This window comes from Bos indicus x Bos taurus, chromosome 13, assembly GCF_003369695.1.
Source record: "Bos indicus x Bos taurus breed Angus x Brahman F1 hybrid chromosome 13, Bos_hybrid_MaternalHap_v2.0, whole genome shotgun sequence".
Lineage (NCBI taxonomy): Eukaryota > Metazoa > Chordata > Mammalia > Artiodactyla > Bovidae > Bos > Bos indicus x Bos taurus.
The window spans coordinates 25,352,903-25,378,526 of NC_040088.1; the positions used below are offsets into that span (position 1 = coordinate 25,352,903).

The 25,624-nt window shown below is 43.7% G+C and overlaps 1 protein-coding gene across 1 annotated transcript in view; it reads right to left on the reverse strand.

Annotated features, from left to right (window-relative positions):
- The window catches only part of LOC113903208 (putative serine/threonine-protein phosphatase 4 regulatory subunit 1-like), a 69,848-nt gene that overhangs the window by 39,903 nt on the left and 4,321 nt on the right, over window positions 1-25,624 (reverse strand). The window contains exon 2 of the mRNA XM_027559001.1: window positions 5,187-5,327. Coding sequence (XP_027414802.1) covers window positions 5,187-5,327 — 141 coding nt within the window. The remainder of the gene's footprint in view (window positions 1-5,186; window positions 5,328-25,624) is intronic.

Below are 25,624 nucleotides of genomic sequence, written 5' to 3' on the forward strand. Positions count from 1 at the left end.
TTGACGTTGATAGGATAACTCTACCTCAAAATACTGCACATTCTTTTCAGGCACATGTGAAGGATTCAACAAGTAAGAGTAGACACTGAACCATAAAACAAGTCTCAACAGTTTTAAAGAACAGAAATCACACAAAGTTTGTTCTCTGACCACAAAAGACTTACACTCAGAATCAAGTAACAGAAAGACGCCTGAAAAATTCTCAAATATTTCAAAATTAATCAACATATTTCTAAATAACTCATTGGTCAAAGGAGAAATCATTATGGATGTTAAAAATACTTTATACTGAAAGGAAATGAAAATATTATAAGAACTTGAGGACACAATTAATACAATACTTAAGTATTCATAATACTTAATACAGTACTTAATGTAAAATGCAAATGCTATAAAAGAAAGACCATAAAAGCAAAATGTTAAGCATCCCTCAGACGAAGTAAGAAAAAGAATGGCAGTTAAATCCCCATCAAAAAAAAACTCCAAGGAAGAAAATAACACAGATTAGAGCAAAAATTACAAAACTAGAAAATGAACATACAACAGAGAAATTCAAAGGCAAAAGTTGATTCTTAGAAACAACTAATAAAATGGATAATCCTCTGGAAAGAATTATCTGGGAAAAGCAAAGAGAAAAGGCAACAAGAGCCAACAACAGGATGGAAAATGGGGCTATACTACAGATTTCGTAGACAATAGAAAGAAAATTACCAATTTCCAACAGACAATGAAATAACAGATGTAAGCAATGATTATCTGTGACCACTGAAATCATTAGAAGAAAGGTTGGTGGGGAATTTTGTAACAAAGAATCAGACACCTGCACCCACTGCTCAATATTAACAGCTCTGAGAGTGGGGCCCCGTCTCACGGTGTTTTCTAATAAGATGTACACAAAAAAACATACCAAGTATTGTTTAAAAAAAAAAAATTGAAGCAGAATCTAATCAAGTCTCCAGGTTTAATTTTCGGTTTACAGAAAATACAGAAAACAAAGGAACACGTTAAATTACACCATGAGAATAATGATCACAAATCCAGAATGCGAAAAATTCTGCAAGACCAATAATCCCTTCAACAAATAAGTGATGTAGGGGGAAGATGAGAGGGAGAATCAATGAGAGGGTAAAAGAGATTTAATATCAAAAGGAAAAAAAAAAAACTATAAACAAAAAAAAAAAGACTTGAGAGGCGACATCTATGTAATGAAATGTGTGGACTTTATTTGGATCAGGATTCAAATCAACCAACCATTAAAAGGCGTTTTGAGACAGTCAGGGGAAATTGGGATGCATTATTGTTAATTTTGTGGACTGTGATAATGATAGATAATGATACTGAAGTTAAATTTATGTCTTTAATTGGATAAAATTATACAATATCTTAGATTTGCTTTAAAATACACTGAAAAATTCCAAGGACAGAGGAGCCTGGTGGGCTACCATACATGGAATCCCAAGAGTCAGACACTGCATAGTGACTAAACCACTAGCAAAAGAACATAAAAGTTCTACAGAAAAATGATCAAATTTTTACAGCAAACCTAAGTAAATGGAAAGATATAACATGTTTATGGATTGGAAGTCTAAATATTGTACTGTATTGAGGGCAATTCTCCCCAAATCAACAAAGATTCAATGTGAACCCAATCAAAAGTCTAATAGGTGTTATTTTTGTTTTGCTCTATTAGAAACTGATGAGCTGATTTTGGAAATGCAAAGAACCAAGATTAACAAGTTATGTCAAAGAAGAAAGACAAGGTGAGAATTCTTTCTCTATCAAATATAAAGACTTACTACAAATCTATAGTAATCAAGACGGCGTGGTTCTGGTTGCAGGGGAGACAAATGGACCACTGGGAAAGGAGACAGTCCAGACAGTCATGAACAGACCCTGGATCATAACAGATGGCACCAGGGAGAGGAAGTATAAAGTGGTACTGTGACAAGTTAAGACGAACCAAAGAGCTTCGTGAGGAGGATGAAAGAGGAGAGTGAAAAAGCTGGCTTAAAACTCAACTTTCAAAAACTAAAGATCATGGCATCTGGTGCCATCACTTCATGGCAAACAGAAGGGGGAAAAGTATAAACAGTGACAGACTTTATTTTCTCCGGCTCCAGAATCACCACAGACGGTGATTGCAGCCATAAAATTAAAAGATGCTACTCATTGGAAGGAAAGCTATAACAAACCTTAAAAGTGTATTAAAAAGCAGAGATATCACTTTGCTGACAAAAGTATATAGTCAAAGCTATGGTTTTTCCAGTAGTCATATACAGATATGAGAGGTGGACTGAAAAGAAGTCACAAAACAATTGATGCTTTCGAACTGTGGTGCTGGAGAAGACTCTCAAGGGTCCCTTGGACTGCAAGGAGATCAAATCAGTCAATCCTAAAGGAAATCAACCCTGAGTATTCACTGGAAGGACTGATGCTGAAGCTGAAGCTCCAATACTTTGGCCACCTGATGCAAAGAGCCAACTCATTGGAAAAGACCCTGATGCGGGAAAGATTTAAGAGAAGGGGACGACAGAGGCTGAGATGGTTGTATGGCATCACCAACTCAAAGCACATGAGTTTGAGCAAACTCTGGGAGACAGTGAAGGACAGGGAAGCCTGGAGAGCTATAGTCCATGGGGTCAAAAAAGAGTCAGACACAACTCAGGGACTGAACAACAATAAATTGTGACAATTAGGAAAATGAGACTCTTTCACATTTTCAGACCTAAATGTGAAAAAAAAAAAAAAAAAACTAGAGACTTTTAAGCAATATGAAAGAACATGCTTATGATCTTCGGGTAAAGGAAGACATTTTAAGGACACATCAAAGTGCATTAAGGATAAAAGAAAACAATAAATTTAACTACATTAAAAGGAATAACTTCTGGTCACCAAAAGAACACCATAACGGAAGTCACAGAATGCACGAAGATGTCTGCCGTACATGAGTGAGAGAGGGCTGAAATCCAGAACACACGAAAAACTCCTTTGTCTACTCACTAGACGACAGTACTATATCAAACTTAAATTTTCTGATTTTGATAACTGTACTAGGATTATGTAAGTGAGTGATGAATGTCCTTGTTGGAAAAATGCAGACTGAAGGATTTAAAGGAGAAGCAGCACAAAGTGTACAACTTATTCTTACACAGCTGAGAGACAGAAAGGAAAGACAGAGATATGAATCAAATGTGGCCAAGTGTTAACAGATGACAAATCTGGGTAAAAGTTACACAAGAATTCTTTCTACTGTTCGTGAAACTTTCCTAAAAGTGTGAGGTTATCTTTAAAACTTTAAAAATAATCTCCTGGCAAAACAGGAATATAAAGAGACACAAATCAGAAATACAAATTTTCTTACGCTGATGAAAGGCAGCTAATAAAGAAATAAAACAAGTAGGAAAGGAAGAAATAAAACCATCATTTTTCACAAACAGCACTGTAATATGTAAAAAACCCAGAGAATCCACAGGGAAGTTCTCAAAGTTAATGAGTGAACTTAGCATAATCAATGGAGACAAAATCAAAATATAAAAATCAACTCCATTTTCATAGGTCAGCAAGAATTATAACTTCTAAGAAATGATACAATTTACATTAGCATAAAAGATCAAACACCTATTGAACAAGATATGAAAGATCTCTACAACAGAAAACTATATATTATAGTTTTATAGTTACTTATGTGTATGTGTTATACATATGTGTATATACATGTATGCATACACACAAAGAGAAATTGAAGAAAATCTTAAAAAATGGAAGAAATAGAAAACTAAGTATGGTAAAGATGTTAATTCTCTACATATTGATCTACAGATGCAATGCAATGAGATGAAAATTGCAGCACATTTTTTGTTTTGTTTTCTAAAATTGACAAACTGGTACTAAGATACATTTGGAAATGCAAAGGGCCAAGAGCAGTCAGGACAATCTTGTCCTTCCATGAAGGACTTCCTCTACCTGATACCAAGACTGGGATGACAAAGCTGCAGTGATGAAGACAGCGTGCTCCTGCTGTGAGCACAGATAAACGGCCCAATGCAACTGACGAGGGAGTCCAGAAAGGGACACCTGATGGAAGGCAAAGGGGGCAAGCAGCAGGGCTCAGTGAGCAAAGCACTTTCAAGAAAGGGCACTGGATTAACCGGAGACTGTAGAGGGAAATGAAACTTGGCTCCCTCCTCGAATCAGACAGGAACAAGAAGAGCAACTAAAGGTGGACGGTGGATCCGGTGGTCAAAGGGAAACGATAAAATTTCAGGAAGACAGGGTGAGAAAATACGTTAGTGCCTTACACGGGATGTGAAGAGCAGCAACGCTAAAAGAAAAAGCTGTTGAATCGTGGACCACATTTCAATGAAGAGCGGCTCATCAAAGACAAGGCTCAGACTACCCTCATTTTCTCATCTGTAAAATTGGGATAATAATTGTGGCAATTGCTGCGAGCCTTCTATCATTTAATAGATGTAAAAGCAGAGAATATAATTTTTTAAAGAGTAGCGGAAGTAAGAAAAGACACTCAGTGAACTGAGTAGGAACCAGTCTTGACAGAACCTGTCCTTCAGGGAAGATGCGGGAGGCCCAGGTGGACCCAGAGGACTGTTCCGAGTGAGAGAAGTGGAAGGAAAGGGCTGGTAGGAGGGTGAGAAGGAGGAGACAGGAGCCGGGGCACAGAGCTGATGCCAGGAACCTGAGCACACCCTCCTCTGAGGTGGGGGCAGTGCTGGGAGACGCAGGTTTGGGTGGATGGTGAACTGACAAGCCATGTCTCAGCTTTCTGATACAACAGTCAGGGTCAGCTGCTGAAGGGAAGAGGCATGGGCTGAGCCTGGGGGAGGGTCCTGCCAGCACCGTGAGGAGTGACAGTGGAGTGTGCAGGACAAGCAGCACAAGGGTCCCAGAAGCCTGGTGCCGTCAGGACACGAGGCAGGTGAGTGGCATGCCCACCGATGCTTCCCCCTTCCTGGTTGTTTAAACCCCATTACGTTTCATCACTATCTCCTTTCCTGGCTTACCAGGTGGTCAGTAAGACAGAGACAAGAATAATGGGAAAGCCTAATAACAAGAGTCCCAGCATCCAGGGAACAGCCTATAGCCCTCTTCCTCCACATGCTCCCGTGAGGCTGTCCCAGACACGTGCCGCCTGTGGCCACCTAACCGTGCGGAGGCTGGGCACAGCTTACCAGTTGAAGATGTGACTGCTGAAAAAGCATACTTCTGCAGACGAGCGAGGGAAGGCAGGTTGTCCTGGCCTTCCAAGTGTCCAAGAAGGCTGTCACCCTCATGCCATTGCAGTTTTTGAGGGCCATAGTCCTCAAATCCATCTGGAGGGGAAGAAGGGGACTGCACTGTAAGTTCGCATGACTGGACGGGTCGCACCTGGGTAAGACGTGGCCACTCACATGCCTTCTGCTCTCGTGGGTCTTTCCAGCTGAAGCCACTGACAATTCGTGGGGGATGACATGGGCAGGTGTCTAACCCAGAAGAAGGTGGTGAGACCACAGCCATGGCGCAGAGCCGGACGCCACCCCTCTGGGCTGCGGGTCTGATGTCAAGTCGCCTGTCACCACCGTGGAGGGGACCCTCCCTGCCATCTGGGATGCAGAGGATGTTCATTCACAAAGTACTCGCCCCTGTGAAAATTGGCCATGGAGCTCTACACAAACATGATGGTTTAAAACAGTCAAAAGAGAAAGAAGTCTGACACCTAAGCAAGAATCTGACAGCAAGTCCACAGCACCATATCTTCTCTCGGTCTGAATGTCCCACCACTCAGCTTTTCCCACCCCGTGACATCGATCCCCATCAAGCAAGCCCTGGCCTGGCAGCCCCCAGCCAGACCCCCTTACATGGATGTCAACGGTGCCTCCAGCTCACCCTGGTCAAAAAGGAGCCTATGCATGCATGCTCAGTCACTCAGTTGTGTCTGACTCTTTGCGACCCCATAGACTGTAGCCTGACAGGTTCCTCTGTCCATGGGGATTCTCCAGGCAAGAATACTGAAGTGGGTTGCCATGCCCTCCTCCAGGAGAAGCCCACTGTCACGCTGACTCTTCCTCTTCAAGCCTACGCCCCCTTGTCCCCTCAGCTGAGGGCAGGTACCCCCTCCCTCCAATGTAGCAGGGTGGCTGAACTCAGGGGCTCTTGAACCAAACATCCCTGGAACAGAACGAATCCACCAACTACTATGCATCAGCAGTGTGACCAGAGTGACAGCCTGTCTACATTCCCATGTTCTAATATGCAGGGTGGGTGTTACACCCTACCCTGGCCCTGTCCGGATGCTGGAACAAGTGAGTTCATGAGTGTCAAGATGGTGAGATCTGGTCCCTCAGGGTCCAGCGTTGAGCCTGGCTACCAACCTCTACGAACCCATGCTTCAGGGGTGGAAAGGCTTCCTTCCCTTCCCCAGCACAGCAGCAGCTGAGTAAGAAGCACCATTGGAGCAGAAAAGCAGGGGGTTCCTACTCAGAAGACAGAGAAACCATGGTTAATTTAGGCAATAACTGATCAGACTTGAGAACAAGAGATGACAAGTTTGTGCCTAGGTGCTTACTGTTCTTTGAAACATTTTTTTTTTCTTAAAGATTTTTATATGTGGACCATTTCCAAAGTCTTTAATTTGTTACAGTACTATTTCTGTAGTCAATCTAATCACACTAGGACCACAGCCTTGTCTAACTCAATGAAACTAAGCCATGCCCGTGGGGCAACCCAAGATGGGTGGGTCATGGTGGAGAGATCTGACAGAATGTGGTCCACTGGAGAAGGGAATGGCAAACCACTTCAGAATTCTTGCCTTGAGAATCCCATGAACAGTATGAAAAGGCAAAATGATAGGATACTGAAAGAGAAACTCCCCAGGTCAGTAGGTGCCCCATATGCTACTGGAGATCAGTGGAGAAATAACTCCAGAAAGAATGAAGGGATGGAGCCAAAGCAAAAAGAATACCCAGCTGTGGATGTGACTAGTGATAGAAGCAAGGTCTGATGCTGTAAAGAGCAATACTGCATAGGAACCTGGAATGTCAGGTCCATAAATCAGGGCAAATTGGAAGTGGTCAAACAAGAGATGGCAAGAGTGAACATCGACATTCTAGGAATCAGCGAACTGAAATGGACGGGAATGGGTGAATTTAACTCAGATGACCATTATATCTACTACTGCAGGCAGGAATCCCTCAGAAGAAATGGAGTGGCCATCATGGTCAACAGAAGAGTCCGAAATGCAGTACCTGGATGCAATCTCAAAAACGACAGAATGATCTCTGTTCGTCTCCAAGGCAAACCATTCAATATCACAGTAATCCAAGTCTATGCCCCAACCAGTAAAACTGAAGAAGCTGAAGTTGAACGCTTCTATGAAGACCTACAAGACCTTTTAGAACTAACACCCAAAAAAGATGTCCTTTTCATTAGAGGGGACTGGAATGCAAAAGTAGGAAGTCAAGAAACACCTGGAGTAACAGGCAAATTTGGCCTTGGAATACGGAATGAAGCAGGGCAAAGGCTAATAGGGTTTTGCCAAGAAAATGCACTGGTCATAACAAACACCCTCTTCCAACAACACAAGAGAAGACTCTACACATGGACATCACCAGATGGTCAACACCGAAATCAGACTGATTATATTCTTTGCAGCCAAAGATGGAGAAGCTCTATACAGTCAGCAAAAACAAGACCAGGAGCTGACTGTGGCTCAGACCATGAACTCCTTATTGCCAAATTCAGACTTAAATTGAAGAAAATAGGAAAACCACTAGACCATTCAGGTATGACCTAAATCAAATCCCTTATGATTATACAGTGGAAGTGAGAAATAGATTTAAGGGCCTAGATCTGATAGATAGAGTGCCTGATGAACTATGGAATGAGGTTTGTGACATTGTACAGGAGACAGGGATCAAGACCATCCCCATGGAAAAGAAATGCAAAACAGCAAAATGGCTGTCTCAGGAGGCCTTACAAATAGCTGTGAAAAGAAGAGAAGCCAAAAGCAAAGGAGAAAAGGAAAGATATAAACATCTGAATGCAGAGTTCCAAAGAATAGCAAGCAGAGATAAGAAAGCCTTCTTCAGCGATCAATGCAAAGAAATAGAGGAAAACAACAGAATGGGAAAGACTAGAGATCTCTTCAAGAAAATCAGAGATACCAAAGGAACATTTCATGCAAAGATAGGCTCGATAAAGGACAGAAATGGTATGGACCTAACAGAAGCAGAAGATATTAAGAAGAGGTGGCAAGAATACACAGAAGAATTGTACAAAAAAGATCTTCATGACCCAGATAATCACGATGGTGTGATCACTCACCTAGAGCCAGACATCCTGGAATGTGAAGTCAAATGGGCCTTAGAAAGCATCACTACGAACAAAGCTAGTGGAAGTGACAGAATTCCAGTTGAGCTGTTCCAAATCCTGAAAGATGATGCTGTGAAAGTGCTGCACTCAATATGCCAGCAAATTTGGAAAACTCAGCAGTGGCCACAGGACTGGAAAAGGTCAGTTTTCATTCCAATCCCAAAGAAAGGCAATGCCAAAGAATGCTCAAACTACCGCACAATTACACTCATCTCACACGCTAGTAAAGTAATGCTCAAAATTCTCCAAGCCAGGCTTCAGCAATACGTGAACTGTGAACTTCCAGATGTTCAAGCTGGTTTTAGAAAAGGCAGAGGAACCAGAGATCAAATTGCCAACATCCGCTGGATCATGGAAAAAGCAAGAGAGTTCCAGAAAAACATCTATTTCTGCCTTATTAACTATGCCAAAGCCTTTGATTGTGTGGATCACAATAAACTGTGGGAAATTCTGAAAGAGATGGGAATCCCAGACCACCTGATCTGCCTCTTGAGAAATCTGTATGCAGGTCAGGAAGCAACAGTTAGAACTGGACATGGAACAACAGACTGGTTCCAAATAGGAAAAGGAGTACATCAAGGCTGTATATTGTCACCCTGTTTATTTAACTTATATGCAGAGTACATCATGAGAAACGCTGGACTGGAAGAAACACAAGCTGGAATCAAGATTGCTGGGAGAAATATCAATAACCTCAGATATGCAGATGACACCACCCTTATGGCAGAAAGTGAAGAGGAACTCAAAAGCCTCTTGATGAAAGTGAAAGTGGAGAGTGAAAAAGTTGGCTTAAAGCTTAACATTCAGAAAACGAAGATCATGGCATCCGGTCCCATCACTTCATGGGAAATAGATGGGGAAACAGTGGAAACAGTGTCAGACTTTATTTTGGGGGGCTCCAAAATCACTGCAGATGGTGATTGCAGCCATGAAATTAAAAGACGCTTACTCCTTGGAAGGAAAGTTATGACCAACCTAGATAGCATATTCAAAAGCAGAGACATTACTTTGCCAACAAAGGTTCATCTAGTCAAGGCTATGGTTTTTCCTGTGGTCATGTATGGATGTGAGAGTTGGACTGTGAAGAAGGCTGAGCACCGAAGAATTGATGCTTTTGAACTGTGGTGTTGGATAAGACTCTTGAGAGTCCCTTGGACTGCAAGGAGATCCAAACAGTCCATTCTGAAGGAGATCAGCCCTGGGATTTCTTTGGAAGGAATGATGCTAAAGCTGAAACTCCAGTACTTTGGCCACCTCATGAGAAGAGTTGACTCATTGGAAAAGACTCTGATGCTGGGAGGGATTGGGGGCAAGAGGAGAAGGGGACAACAGAGGGTGAGATGGCTGGATGGCATCACTGACTCGATGGACATGAGTCTCAGTGAACTCCAGGAGTTGGTGATGGACAGGGAGGTCTGGCGTGCTGCGATTCATGGGGTCACAAAGAGTCGGACACGACTGAGCGACTGATCTGATCTGATCTGATCTGATCTTTTTTGACGGGGAGGTACAGGGGATCTTAGCTCCCTTGACCGGGGATCAAACTCACACAACCTGCATTGGCAGGCCAAGTGCCAACCACTGGACCACCAGGGAAGTCCCTCTTTGAAACATTAATCACATTTTTTTCTGAACTAAATCTTTTAGGCTAGTAGTTGCTAAGTCACTTCAGTCGTGTCCGACTCTGTGCAACCCCACAGATGGCAGCCCACCAGGCTCCCCCATCCCTGGGATTCTCCAGGCAAGAACACTGGAGTGGGTTGCCATTTCCTTCTCCAATGAATGAAACTGAAAAGTGAAAGTGAAGTCGCTCAGTCATGTCCGACCCTCAGCGACCCCATGGATTGCAGCCTTCCAGGCTCCTTCATCCATGGGATTTTCTAGGCAAGAGTACTGGAGTGGGGTGCCATTGCCTTCTCCGAAGCTAGTAGTTAGAGCCTATTAAAAATTCACACTGTGTAACAGTGACCCTGAGCACTCTATTAAAGAATTACAGGTTTGCAGAAATAATGTGTGTGACACCACCAACTATGTCATTTCTCTGCAGGATCCCTGATGGGGAGGACCAGCCCACCCAAACACAGGTGCTTTGCATGAGCTTTTTTCAGTGCATTTCAGGGACCAGGAGAAACATGCCAGCCTGTGTCCCACAGGCGTTTACAGAGCACTGCAGACTCGGCCTGCTGTGGGATTCAAGACACTGAGTTTAAAGCAGAAAGCTTTGGGATCAGATGATGTTCACAGACACACACACTCTTTTCAAACGCAACTTTTCATAAGGATCAGGTTTCAAAAGATTCTCTAAGGCCCAATTGTGTACTTAATGGGTTAAGAACTCCTGTTTTAAAAGTAACAGACAATATCTCGGCTTTCTTCAGAAAACTCTATTTATCAGAGACCTAGAGAACCTAGCAATTAGTTCCACAAAAGAATAGTTATTAGAGAATATTAATGATTCTACTATACTAACTATATAAAACTACACAAATTATATGCAGCAGTAAAAGCCATAAGCCACAAAATATCAGATAATAACTAAATTTTATTGGTTACTTCCTGTAAGCCAGGAACTGTGCTAAGAGCTTTCTGTAGAGCAGTAGTTCACTGAACACTGACAATACTGTATTAGTTTTGTTAAGGGAACTGAAGCTCAGCAAGGCTAAAAAAGTTGCCAAAAGTCACACAGGTAGAGAGTGACCGAGTCAGAATTTGAACTCAGTCAGACCCTAGACACTGCACTATGTTGTACTACCAGAGAGGAAACCAAAATCTTAATTTTAATTTTCAAAGAAGACCCTCCCTCCTCCCTATCTGGGATTCAGCCACTGAGGCCTTCCCTTAGTTCTTCAAATGCACCAAAGGTTTCATCTCAATGATTTTGTCCCACTGCCTGAGAAACTATTGCTTCTTAATCCCTACGCCCTACCCAAGCCTGGGCTGCTGCTGCTAAGTCGCTTCAGTCGTGTCCGACTCTGTACAACCCCATAGACGGCAGCCCACCAGGCTTCCCCGTCCCTGGGATTCTCCAGGCAATAACACTGGAGTGGGTTGCCATTTCCTTCTCCAATGAATGAAAGTGAAAAGTGAAAGTGAAGTCGCTCAGTCGTGTCTGACCCTCAGCGACCCCATGGACTGCAGCCTACCAGGCTCCTCCGTCCAAGGGATTTTCCAGGCAAGGTTACCCCGGCCTCTAGGGGAAGGCCAATCTCCTGCAGCAGCCCCTCCTGGAGCTGCAGCTCTCCTGTCCTGACCCCTCATCCCAAGAAAGCTGCTGGCACCAGGTTCTGTGACTGCTTGTGTTCATCCTCCAGTAGCTCCGCCCACTCCATGGAGGGGCTGTCACCCCAGCACCCAGTATGCGACCTGACAACTAACAGGTGCTCAATAAAAAGTACTGAAATTAAGAAACACCAAAAGAAACTTGGATGAAAACAAATATTAAAAAAAAAAGAACGTTACAATATGGAATCATAAAGAAGCAAGAAGGGACCTTAGAACATGCCTTGATAAATTCCCCCATTTAAGATTCAGGGCCCCCATTGCCAGCAGCAAAAACTGGGATTCTTAGAACCTAAATGTTTTGCATTCCAGCCCAGTGTTATTTCAAGAGATGAGCAGAAAAACCTACAGAGATGAAGGCTGACAGAACAACAAAGCCAAAGGGAAGGGTCACGGCTTCTGAGGCCACTGAAGCAAGGAGAGAAAAGACTGCTTCCAGCAGGAAGGTAAAAAGACCTGCCAGGTTAACACAAGCAGAAAGCAGGGGGTGGGGGGAATCAATCAAAGCAAAGTTTTCAGGTGCTGGACAACAAGCAGCCCAGTTCCAGGATACCTCAGAGAAGATCTCTCTCTCCTCGTTTGTGCCCAGGGGGGCAGCGGCTGACTGCCTAGAGGGTTCCCAGCCACCGAGCAGGAAGTGTGAGGAGGCTGGGGAAGGGAGGAAGCCGCAGAGACCAGCAAAGCAGCCCCCTGGACGATAACTATTTGTGCGTTGCTAGGAAACAACTGCTTAGCAGAAGCTGACACCCTACAGTCAACATTTAAGACCTACACATAGGTAGGTCTAAGGCAGTAGACTTCTGGGGATAAAAGAGATGGGTGGTGAATTTGAAGCCAAGCCCCCTGAAGACAGCTGTGGAAAGAGGATACAGTTAAGGTGGGAGCAAGGTAAAGGACAGTCACTCCTGAGAAATCAAAACCACAGCCTCGCATGACCCATGGGAGCAGAGACCAGACCGACCTGGGCCTAAAGAGCACAGGAGCCTCTCTCACTGAGCAATTGGGAGGCTCACTGTCCAGAATTATTCCAACTCCAAGCATGTCTGCAGAAGCACCCAAGCTGTTCTAAAGAGACTTTCACAATCCAGTAAGCATGTGCCTTCATCACATGATTCTTGCTGAAGATAAATATGCAATAAAAAAAAAAATTCTTCAAACTACCACCAGAGGAAGAGAGAGCAGATACAACGAATGAGAACTTGCACCCCAAGATGAGAAATATGAGGGAAAAAAATCTGAAATAGACTATCAAAATAATTATGCATAGAATGAACAGGATTTTAAAGTAGATATCATAATGATAAAAGAGGAGAGTGAGGGGTGGGAGGAGCAGGCACGTTTGAAAAAGAACAAAGTGGAGATGAAAAATAGAGACAATTTAATTAAAAATTCAGTAGCTGGCTTAAATAGCAGTTTAGACACAGCTCAAGAGAGAGTTAGTGAGCTGGAAGATTGAGCTGACAAATCACCCAGAACTCTGCACAGAGAACTAAAGACTTGGAAACCTGGGACAGCAATTAAGGCACATGAAGAATGGAATGCTCAGGTCTAAGATAAGCCCAAGAGGAATTCCAGGAAAGATTAGTGAAAATAGGGAGAGGCAATAATCAAAGAGATAATGGCTAACAACCTTCCAGAATTGCGGGGGGTGGGGGGGGGGACGGGTAAAGGGAACATTCAATTTGAAGTACTACAGATCCTGAACTGAATGATTAATAACAAATCCTTACTTAGAAGCCATGTAGAACACCAATGGCCAAGAAAGCCATCCGAAGAAAACAGAGAAAAAAATTAAAGATTAAATCCTGGGCCTCTCACTTAATAGACATCAGAGGCATAATGTATGCTCAATAGGAGAATGAGTCAAAATACCTGATCTGAAACCTAGCTCTGCCTCTTAGAAGGTCCATACTCCAGATAAACAGCTCCCCTGTCTGATGCACAGTTTCTTACTCTAATAAAATGGATGCCTACCAGTGATGACTGTTGCAGTGCAGATTAAAAGACGGTAGTAGATAGTTAGATACAGTTACATAGCATATGACACACATATACACTTTGAAAATGGCAGCTGCTATTATTATTACTAAATTACTGCACACACTATATTACTGATATTGTTTATGCTTCTATCTCTACAGTTTAGGGCAACCACAGCCACCAGAAAGTGTGTGTGTGTGGTGGGAGTTGGGGGTGGGGAGAACCAGAAAGGAAAACATCATAAAGGGGAAGCCCTCGCATTAAACTCTGGCTTGGCCCCTAAACCATACATTTGTGTGGCAAGCTCCAGCACAGCTAAGACTAAGGGAATCACACTGAGATTGGGGGTACTCTCCATTACTGGAGAGACAATGGGAACAGGTGGACCTGTCAATCTGAATGCCTAATGAAATAAACCAAAACAAAGAAATCAATACTCTTTGGAGGCATACAGCAGAATCCAGGGACTTTTTTACAGTACAGGCTATTCACTATACCCAGGGTACAATCCAAAGTTACTCAATAAACAATGAAAACATAAACTAGCTAAAAGAGAAAAAAGTCAAAGCAGGTTGAAAGGATCCAAATGTTGGAATTACAGACAAAGATTTTAAAACAACTATTATAAAACGCTTATGGATGTAAAAGAAAATATGCCTTTAAGGATGTCCCTGGTGGTCCAGTGGTCAAGATTCGGGCTCCCAGTGCAGCAGAACCAGGTTCAATCCCTGGTCAGGGAGCTAGATTTCACATGCCACAACTAAAGAATGAGCCCTCGTCCAACCACTAAGACCTGAAGCAGCCAAATAAACACAATTTTTTTAAAAAATGAGAAGAAAATATGCCTATAATGACTGAAAAAGCAATAAATCTCAGCAAAGAAATGTCTACTATAAAAAGACACCAAATAAGAGTCTAAAATTGAAACAGTATCTCAAATTCAAAAATTTACTAGCAGACTTAACAGGATAAAGATGACTAAATAACGTCCAAGAATTCCCCAAATTCAATGAAATAAATAAGGACATAAATTCAAGGATCTCAGCAACATCAAGAAGATAAATACAGTTGGCCCCTGAACACGTCGGGGTTAATCCAAATAGAATGTAAGAGTCTGTCCTCCAAATGGGAGGTTCCTCTGCATCCACAGATTCAACCAGCCACAGACCATGGAGCCCTGAAGTATTTACTACTGAGAAAAACCTGCCTATAAGTGCACCTGCACAGCTCCAATCCAAGTTCTCTGAGGGTCAATTGTACTCAGAAAACTATAGCTAGACACATCACAGTCAAAATGCTGATAACCAAAGAGAATCTAGAACGCAGCCAAGAAAAAACAAAAAATGGCATACAAGGAGTAATGGTTGGGGTGTCTCCTGACTCCTCAACCAGAAACAGTGGAGGGAGAAGACCATGGAAGTAAATCGCTGAGGCACCAAAAGAGAAAACATCAATCCAGAACTCGACATCCAGTGACACATCCTTCAGGGAGGAAGATGAAACAAAGACACCATCAGACAAGAAACAGAAAAAAGCACACACACTAAGAATTTATTTAATACATCCTCTTAAACATTGCCAGCTAACGCAGACTACAAGAAACACTTGATGAAGTTCTGTAGGCTGAAAAAGAATGGGATCACCTGGAAACTTTACCCAGAAGGAATCTAGAGAGCTGGAAACGGTATATATATGGGTAGAAGTTTCAAAAACTATTCTTCTGCCTAATTTCTTCAAAATATACATGATGGTTTAAAAGCAATACAAACCAAACATTATAACTTGGTATCATAGAATTTACAATTTTCACAATGCTATCTTTTAAATGGATAACCAAGAAGGTCCTACTGTACAGCACAGGGAACTCTGCTTAATGTTATATGGCAGCCTGGATGGGAGAGGAGTTTGCGAGAGAATGGATATATGCATATGTATGGCTGAGTCCCTTTGCTTTCCACTTGAAACAATCACAACACTGTTAGTCGGCTATACTCCAATATAAAACAAAAAGCTTTTTTTAAAAAAAGAAAGAGCAATAAAGAGATTATCAGGCCAAAAAAAAAAAAAAAAAAGACTGTGCCTTAATGCAGGGGGTGCAGGTTCAATCCCTGGTCAGGAAACTAGGATCCCACATGTCTCACGATATGGCAAAAAACAATTTAAAAAAAGAAAGAAAGAAAGAAAGCTTCCTTTCACACTGGTCTGTCTTGAACTGGCTCATCTTCTTTTTGAATACAGACCAGATCTCACACTCAGATCTTTACCAGACAACTGTGTCTATCTAGAATTTTATCATGTAATTTTACTTCTGTCTTATTCCCTGATGGCTCAGTTTGTAAAGAATCTACCCACAGTGCAGGAGATGCAGGCTTGATCTCTGGGTAGGAAAGATCCCCTGGAGAAGGAAAAAGCAACCCACTCCAGTATTCTTGCCTGGAAAATCCCATGGACAGAGGAGCCTGGCAGGCTACAGTCCATGGGGTCACAAAGTGTAGGACTCCCACAAGTTTCTCAACATGTTTTTAAACAAAAGAAATTAGTTGATATAAAGACAATTACAGGTGGTATATAGATAAAGCAGAAATAAGAAAAGTGGTACATAAATGACCGACTCCTGAAAATTACTGTATTTGTGTAATCCAGGGAAAATATTCCCACTAATAGGATCACATTCGTATGCAAACAATAGGGTCTTTTATTCCAAATTCTAAATGTAGGTGAACATTTTCCTTTGTGTGGATCAACATCCTGGCCCTTTCCAAAATCCTACTTGAAACCATATCAATGAGAGTATTACTATTTACTTGTAAATAATGTATTAAAATTGTTTAACTACTCCATAAAAGCAGCAGAGTTTACTGAAAAGAACATGCAAGGCCGAAGTGGAACCACTTCCCATAAAGGGAATGAAAATAGCCAGCAGGTTCAGGTTCAACTCTGATGGCATTCTGACCAGACACTGGGATTAATAACTTCTTCCTATGACATTTTAGGGCTTCCCTGGTGGCTCAGAGGGTAAAGAATCTGCCTACAATGCAGGAAACCTGGGTTTGATCCCTGGGTTGGGAAGATGCCCTGGAGAAGGGAATGGCTACCCACTCCGGTATTCTGGCCTGGAGAATTCCATGGACAGAGGAGCCTGGTGGGCTACAGTGCTGCTGCTGCTACTGCTACTAAGTCACCCCAGTCATGTCTGACTCTGTGCGACCCCATAGACAGCAGCCCACCAGGCTCCCCCGTCCCTGGGATTCTCCAGGCAAGAACACCAGAGTGGGTTGCCATTTCCTTCTCCAATGCATAAAAGTGAAAAGTGAAAGTGAGGTCACTCAGTCGTGTGCGACTCTTTGCGACCCCAGTCACTATGATATTTTAATTTTTTTTTTATTTAAGTCTTCAAAGACAAACAAAATCAATCAACAGCCAATGAACTATGTAATAACAGCAGGGTTTCTTAGCCCCGGCAGGAGTGGCGTGGTCAGTCTCGGTTGTGGGGCTGCTCTGTATGTCACAGGACACCCCGCAGCTTTCCTGGCCTCAACTCACAGGTGGCCAGGAGCACCCTGTCCCCACTCTGAAAATAAGAATGTCTCCAGACATTGCCACGGGTCCCTAGTCGAGAACCACTGTGAAAAAGAAAGACGTGGCAGGTGTCGTTACCTGGGCAGCCCCTGGTTGAGCGGATGGTCCCATAAGGGAAGGGGCCTCAGGTCAGCAGGAATGCCCCCTTGGCCCTCCTTGGCCTCTCAGACCTCACCTCCCACTACTCCTGCCCCCACCCCCCACCCACCCTGTCCTCCAACCACGCAGCTCCTCACTGTTCCCCCAGGACTCTGGTCACTTCCCTGGTGTGGGGGGGTCACTACACGACCCGGGGCTTCCCTCTGCCCAGAGGTCTGCTTCCCAAGGTATCCTCTTTGATAACGTCCTTCTTCTCAGTTAAATCTCTGCTCCCTCATCTTCTCACTGAGGTCCGCCCTGACCACCTGATTTTGAAACTGCACGCCTCCCGCCTATGCCCCACCCTACCCTGATCCACTTCTCTCTTTTTTCAGGGACTGGATCACCTTCTGACACGGAGAACATTCTCCTCCTGCACCTACTGCTTACGGTGGGTCCACCCCCGCACCGCCGCCGCTGCACCCAGGGCAAAAATCTGTCACTGACTCTTCGATATGCCTGGCACACAGCTGGCAATCAGTAGAAGCTGCTGAATGAACGAATGCATACATGGTAAAGAACTGTCGAGCTAGCCTGCTGTGCCTTCCTGACAGTGCCAGTAACACACAAAATGGCTCCTGCTCTCAGAAAGAATTTTCTAGGATGTACATTTCTAGCCACTGCCCATAGAGCAAACTGTCTGGCAACTGTTCACAGGAATAAGGAGTAAAGGTCTAATGGACACGGTGACACCAGGAGCAACTGATTATTCTGAAGCCCCACGAGTCCAGGTCACCCAGAAACATCGGGAATCTCAAGCATTCAAGCTAGAAATGAAATATGAAGTCGGGTATGAATTTGTTCAAATTTTTTCATTATACTCTCTCACATTTGAAAAAAAAAAAAAAAGTTACCTACCCCATTCATGAAAGCTTAAAATAGTATGGAAAAGCAAAGACTTCTTAAGAAAATAGTCTCTTAATACCTTCAAGGCTTCTTGGTCCCATGTAAAACATTTAAAAAACAATACTGATCATGACTGGCTTCATTTGCCATCTATGCAATGACTTTCAAGCAGCAGCTGCTAAGTTTGTGCCACGGGTTAGATTCATTGGCAAGTCTACACAGGACCACATTGACTCCTTGGGCTCTGATTGCTGGTGGCTCAGACGGAAAAGAGTCTGCCTGCAATGCAGGAGACGCAGGTTCAATGCCTGGGTCAGGAAGATCCCCTGGAGGGAATGGCAACCCACTCCAGTATTCCTGACTGCAGAATGCCATGGACAGAGGAGCCTGGTGGGCTACAGTCCATGGGGGGTTACACGGAGTTGGACACGACTGAGCGGCTAACACCTTCACTGATTTCTTACCAAAAATGACGAATAATGACAAAGGCTGAAGAGCTAAGAAGTGCTCTTTGCCTTGTAGGGGTGAGGGCCCCCTCGCACCACACCTTCTGCTCAGCACCCTGTCCGCCACTGCACATCTCCATGTCCACATAGTTCCTGAACTATAGGGTCCATGTTCCCATGACTGTGGTGCATATCAGCCAGTAGCTGTGGTGGCTACCTGCCCTCCAGTGGAACCGTCCAAGTTTAAAAACCCAGCTGACCAACTAAGAGATACAATGCTCATCCAACCAAAGCCAGAGTGGTTATGAAGCAGTAGTCTTAAGCTCACACAACCAAAGATGAGGTTGGCTCCTCTTCAGTGAGGTCCCGGTCAGTTTACAAATTATAATGGCACTATTACCCTCTGACCCTGATGCTAGGTGACTAAGTAGAAATAACAAACAAAACTCTTTTCTCGTTAACTATATTTCTGGAAGTTATAAACCTGGGGGGTGGGGTGGGAAAAAGGGTTGATAGCCTCTTCTATACTAACTGGTTGCTCAAGGGTTATCTACCAAAAATAATGCACACTGTCAGTATACTCATCTTTTAAAACAGGCTGGGGCAAAGAATACATTGGATGAGGCTGCTCTGGCCAAAACACACAGTGGACATCTGTGTGCACACCAGTGCTTTTCATAAGACACCAATCTGTCTTAAAACAGGCTGAGTATGAACTAACACTTCAAATATAATGTTAGGTGGATGTGATGTATAGGTTCAAAGCACCTTAGATAACAAGCTAATAAAAAGAGGGAAAGAAAAGAAATGTTACACATCATTTTCCATCAAGAAAAGGATTAGAGGATCCACTACAAAAAAACAGAAGGTGTGTTCACAGCAGACTCATGGCAACCACCCTCTGCTCTATCCACCGTGGTTGACTTCAGGAGATGACAGTATACCATAATTCAACAGAGTACTGGAGATTCAGATGACAAAGGCATGGTCCCCAGACTTGAGGCCCCCCCGGGGAACAAAGACCTTCCCACACATAACAACACACAATCCCCCTGTGACAAGAGCCATGGAGTTCAGGTATAAACAAAGCAGGGAGGAGACTGGTTCTGCTTACAGAAGGAGGTGAAAGGAGGTGTTTCCCTAGGACAGAAGGGTATTTGAGTTGGACTTTGAAGATTGAGTAGGAGTCCACCACAGAGGAAGAGAGAGGGGGTCTGGGAAAGGGAAAGAGACCATTCTGGATGAAGGGAAGAGCACAGCAGGGGAAAAAGAAAGGCTGTTGCTGCCTCGGAGTGGCTCGGGAAGCCAGAAACTTCCCACGAAGCCACCAAGCCCTGGCTGAGCAGCCACCACAGAACTGGTTGGAAGCAGAAAGGTGAGAAAAAATAAACATAGTAAAACATGCCCAGAGAGATACGTTTATTGGCCCAGACATGAACAGGGGTAGAAATGGAGGCAGGATATTAGAGCATGACTACCCCAGTAAGTGTTTTCATTAAGCGTTCCTTCTCCAGACATGCCCGGAATTTAGGGTTCTCCGTTCAACATGCCATCTTGTCACTATGACTCAGTAAGACAGGCCACCCTGGGCCAGCCCAATTAGCCACCCAATCTCAATTTTCCACTCTTTAACACAGCACTCGGGGACGCTGGTTGAGAGAAGATGACAGATGGGCCCCCGTCTGTGTCCGTTTCAAAATATGAGAAGACTGGTTGATGACAGCCGACAAGGAGTCTAGCCTTATTTGCAAAATGTGCACTTAAAAAAAAAGGGGAGAGAGAGTGAGAAAACTGTATTAATGTAGAACTTGCATAATTGATAATTCCTGCGCTTCTCATTAGCCACTCTTCAATGAACAATAACTAAGTCTCTGCAAGGCCTTAAATGATTTGGGGGGAGATGAGAGTAAACCATCCATTAATGTATTATTTAAAGTGGCTTCATCCTTCTTGCTAACAGGCTTATAAATACTAATGCGAATTCTTAAATTGGAACTATTTCTAAAAGCTAGACCAGACAAACCCAACCCATCTGAAAAAGAAAGAGCATTCTTGATTCTTCACTGGCTTTGTGGGAGAAGGGAGAAGGACCGACCCCTGAACGCTGCAGGTCCTTGTTGACTTAACTAAATTTCAACAGCAAGTTGCTCAGGCAAACTTTCTCTGTATAAATGCCATTCTCTAACAAGACCCACACAGATTTATTAGCTCCTGTATGAGCGGATCCGTCTGATGCATAATATTCTCTATCACAAATCTTGGAGGGCTACTGATGGTTGTTACTACTGCACTATGGGTTGGCTGAACAGACCGACCCAACTCACAAGACGCTGGCCTTTCTACACCTTGCATACATGGAAATTCCTCTTTGATTTGTGGCTTTAATCACAGCTTCCAAAACTTGGTCATTATTTATGAGTCTGACTTTTATACTGACGGTCAAGGGGACACACTGACTCGGGTTACCTGATAGGCAAGCCATCTTTAGCTCCCAGCTGCCATGGGCTCCACGGTGATATTACACATCTCAATTTTCCTGCCGACCCACCTGGCTGGGGATAGAACTGGAGGAGGTGGGGGTGAGGGGGCCTGAGTCTACACAGCGTTAATGAGTACAAGAGTTCTGCTAGAAAATGCAGTGATTTCCCCCCCAGACATGAGGAAGATTCGAAAAGGAAAAAAGGTTGGAAAAGAAAACCAACAGCCGCTGGGGTGAGTGTTATATGTGGGTGCATGTGTGTGCCGAGTCACTTCAGTTGTGTCCAACTATTTGTGACTCTGAACTGCAGCCCACCAGGCTCCTCTGTCCATGGGATTCTCTAGGCAAGAATACCAGAGCGGGTTGCCACGCCCTCCCCCAGGGGATCTTCCTGATCCAGGGATCCAACCCAAATCTCTTATGTCTCCTGCACTGGCAGGCGGAGTCTTGGCTCTATTTTCTTGCTGCTCAAGATACTTGAGGCAATCAAGCAATGCAGGCCGACATTACACCACTATTCTAACAATCACCTTGGCCACGTTGCCAGGAGGGTCACCTTTCTCCTTGTGGAAAGAAGCACACTCCTCTGAGGATGTGCTAGTTCGGACACGCGTTTGGATGCATGAGTCCCATGCCCGGCTCACACGTCCCACCCTGCCCTCACCTGCCCCGCTTGCTCTCCACCATCTTCCTCTTGCACTGACCCCGTCCCCCCAACCCATGGCTATGCTCTCCCTTGTGCCTCCATCTTAAAAAGCAATGCTTTTCAGAAAAGTGTATAGATAGTAAGTGATCCACATGACAAACTTTTAAACTGAATATACTCAGCTCAAGAAAGAATCTTTCTAGCTTCTCCAAACCCGCCCCCCCCCCATCCATTCTCCCTCCCACCTTCTGCCTTACATGTGTTGGGGGAGTCGGGGCACACTCTCCTGCCTTCTTCATCAGATCACGGAGATTGCTGTGCCATTTCTGCGCTCTGTGTAAATAGTCACGCAGTCTCTACCTTTTGTATATGGCTTCCTTCACTGACCACTATGTGATGTTCATCTGTATTACTGAGTGGAGCTGGAGATCACTCACTCTTAGAGCTGCATTGTTTTCCACTGTGTAAACATAACTACACTTAATAATCCATTGTACTCAATGAGGACATGTGTGTGGGTTCTAGTTTTCAACTATTAAGAATAGTTAAGAACTATTAAGAACATAGTTTTCAACTACGACCCTGTCTTCTTTCCATTATTGGCTCTGCTGGGTCATTCTGGCACGTAGAATCTTGTTTCAGCATGTGAATTCTTAGTTGTGGCATGTGGGATCTAGTTCCCTGATTAGGGATTGCACAGGGACCCCCTGCATCGGGAGAGCGGAGTCTTAGCCATTGGGCCACCAGGGAAGTTCTGACCATGACTTTTTGAAAACATGTGTTCACATTTTGTTGGGCAAATAACCAGGCATGGAACTGTTGAGTCCATCTTTTTTTTTTTTTTTAAGGTTCTCAGAGTAGATACAAATAACGCAAATCTGTTCTGGGCTCTTCTATCTAAGAAGCAAAGCAAGTGATTTCAACCCCTCCAACCTCTCAAGCTGCTTCTTCTGGAAAGGGTCTGTTTTCCCTGCTAGACTGGGAGCTCCCCAAAGCAGTGCTGCTAAGTCAAGTCAGTCGTGTCCGACTCTGTGAGATCCTATAGACAGAAGCCCACCAGGCTCCTCTATCCCCGGGATTCTCCAGGCAAGAACAGAGGAGTGGGTTGCCATTTCCTTCTCCAATGCATGAATGTGAGAAGTGAAAGTGAAGTCACTCAGTCGTATCCGACTTTTAGAGGCCCCATGGACTGTAGCCTACCAGGCTCCTCCAACTATGGGATTTCCCAGGCAAGAGTACTGGAGTGGGGTGCCATTGCCTTCTCTGCCCCAAAGCAGTGACCATTCCTCAAAATGCCCAAAGGCCAGCCAGCATCTGGAATACAGTGGGTGCTCAATGCAGGACCACTGAGCTACAGGACTGCAGGCAACACTGCCTCAACCCCTGCAGCCTTCCCAACTCATTCTGGCCTGGCTTCTGCTCCTTGGCTTCATAGGAGAAGTTCTCACTGAGGTCATTCGCCCATGGCCGTCCTGGGCTTGAGCCAAATCAACCGGCACCTCCCATCTGCGCCATTGCTACTCTCGCCTGTCCTCTAGGTGGGAGCAGCTCTGGGATGGGGCCCAGGGATTCTTCATCCCTCTTCCCCCAGCACCTCCCGCAGGCTGGTGCCTGGGAGGCACCGGAAGAACATCTATTACCCAGATGATTTTCCAAACAGGGAAAGTGAGCACCTGCCCTCATCTCTAATTTTTTTTTTCTCCAATCAGGTTAAGGCTAAGTGATGTTCTGAAGCTCAGAATTGCTTCCTCTTTCATTAGCTAGACTTTGTTGCAGAAATTTCTGCTTAAAAAAAAAAATCTTAATTTGTGGTGTAGAAAGCCATATAAAACTCTTTTTAAACAGAGACAATTCCAGGGAATCTCTGGTGTTCACCTGTTTCTCTCACAGGAAATGGAAAATACAGAACAACTAGAGTAAAACGCATTACGATTATCAGACAGGAAGCAAGGCTGACTCGGCTCCCACCACACTGACTCTTCTGTTCCTTGCCACCCTCATCCTGTTGGAAGGAGATAGGTACATGCTTCTAATCCCCAAACACCAACAGGAAAAGTGAGACGTGAAGTCTGAGCGGCTTTTTGAGGGCTACCCAACAGGGCAGGGCTTGTGCCAGCAGAAGTCAGCTCTTCGGACTGAGCCCCTTGGGAAAGGCAGCCTCTGGGCTGGCTCAGCTAATCGATGGACTTCGGGGCTCTGATGGGACAAAATCAAGTTTCAGAGAAAGACAAATATCATGTGATATAGCTTACAGATGGAATCTTTAAAAAATGACACAAACGAACTTATTTACAAAACAGACTCACGGACTAGAAAACAAACTTATGGTTATCAAAGGGGAAGTGGGGAAAGATAAATTAGGAGCTTGGGATTAACATATACACACTACTATATATAAAATAGGTAACCAACCAACAAGGATCTATTGTATAGCACAGAGAACTATACTCAATATCTTGCAATAGCCTATAATGGGAAAGAATCTGAAAAAGAATATACATAAAATAAATATATAATTTAAAAGATTTATATATATACATAATACATATATAACTGAATCACTTTGCTGTACACATGAACCTAACACAATGTTGTAAATTACACTTCAAATAAACCACCCCCTCAAAAAAGGGGGGTAAAAATAGAATCAAGTTTGATTTAGAACAGAAGGCCAAATCCAGCCCACTGCCTGTGTTTGTAAATAAAACTTTATTAGCAAACAACTATGTCCATTCATTTATGTATATTTGTGAGTGCTACTTGGAGAAGGAAATAGCAACCCACTCCAGTATTCTTGCCTAGAGAATCCCATGGACAGAGGATCCTGGTGGGCTGCTGTCCATAGGGTCGCACAGAGTCAGACACGTCTGAAGCAACTTAGCATGCATACATGGATTGGAGAAGGAAATGCCAACCCACTCCTGTATTCTTGCCTGGAGAATCCCAGGGACAGAGGAGCCTGGTGGGCTGCCGTCTATGGGGTCACACACAGTCAGACACGACTGAAGCAACTTAGCTGCTACAGCAGCAGCAGCAGCGAGTGCTACTAGACTACAATGGCAGACTTGACTGCTTGCATTAGGACTTCGGGCCAGCAAAGTCTAAAATGTTTACTGTCTGATCCTTTATGGGGAAAAAAAAAATTGCCCATCTCTGATTTAGAGAACAATCTAATGGCTGGATTTCATTCTATTTCCCAACTGTTAATATACTCAAGTTCCTGTTCAAACTAGTTCACTCAACAAGGAGGTTTTTACTTAATTTTTTTGACAATCTTTGATTCAAGTTTATGTAATAGTTCAGAGAAAAATTTCAGTGGTTTGGTTTAGGGATCAAATTAATATAGTTTCTCCGCTTGGTTGTGGTCCTTGAGCAGAACATTGTTACAAACCTGACCAAAGTGGGCAGGTGAAACAGAATGCTTCCTGCTCTGGAGGGTGTCTTTTATTCAAGCTTGAACATACTCCACTCCTTCTATTCTAAGAGTCTATCTGTAGTCCTCAAACTTAGCTAATCCTATTTCTAACAAAGAAACACACATCATTTGATGGCACCTAGTTTTCTTCATCAATAGGAGTATACCTTTTTCCAACTTCTTTCATAGCTACCTCTTGAAACCTGAACATTTGGAAAGAAATACACTGTCCCGCAAATACTAATACATTTTCCAAGTCTGTGTTTTGAAGCTAAATATATCTTACAATAACATGGCAGCTGAATTCAGAACTGAAATCCAGCATTAAACCCTTCATATAGACGTTTGATCATATATGAAACTTTCATCTCATTTTTAAAAACTTTTTATTAAGGAAATTTTCAAACATATGCAAAAACATAATACTATAATAAACCCCCACACCCTTAACC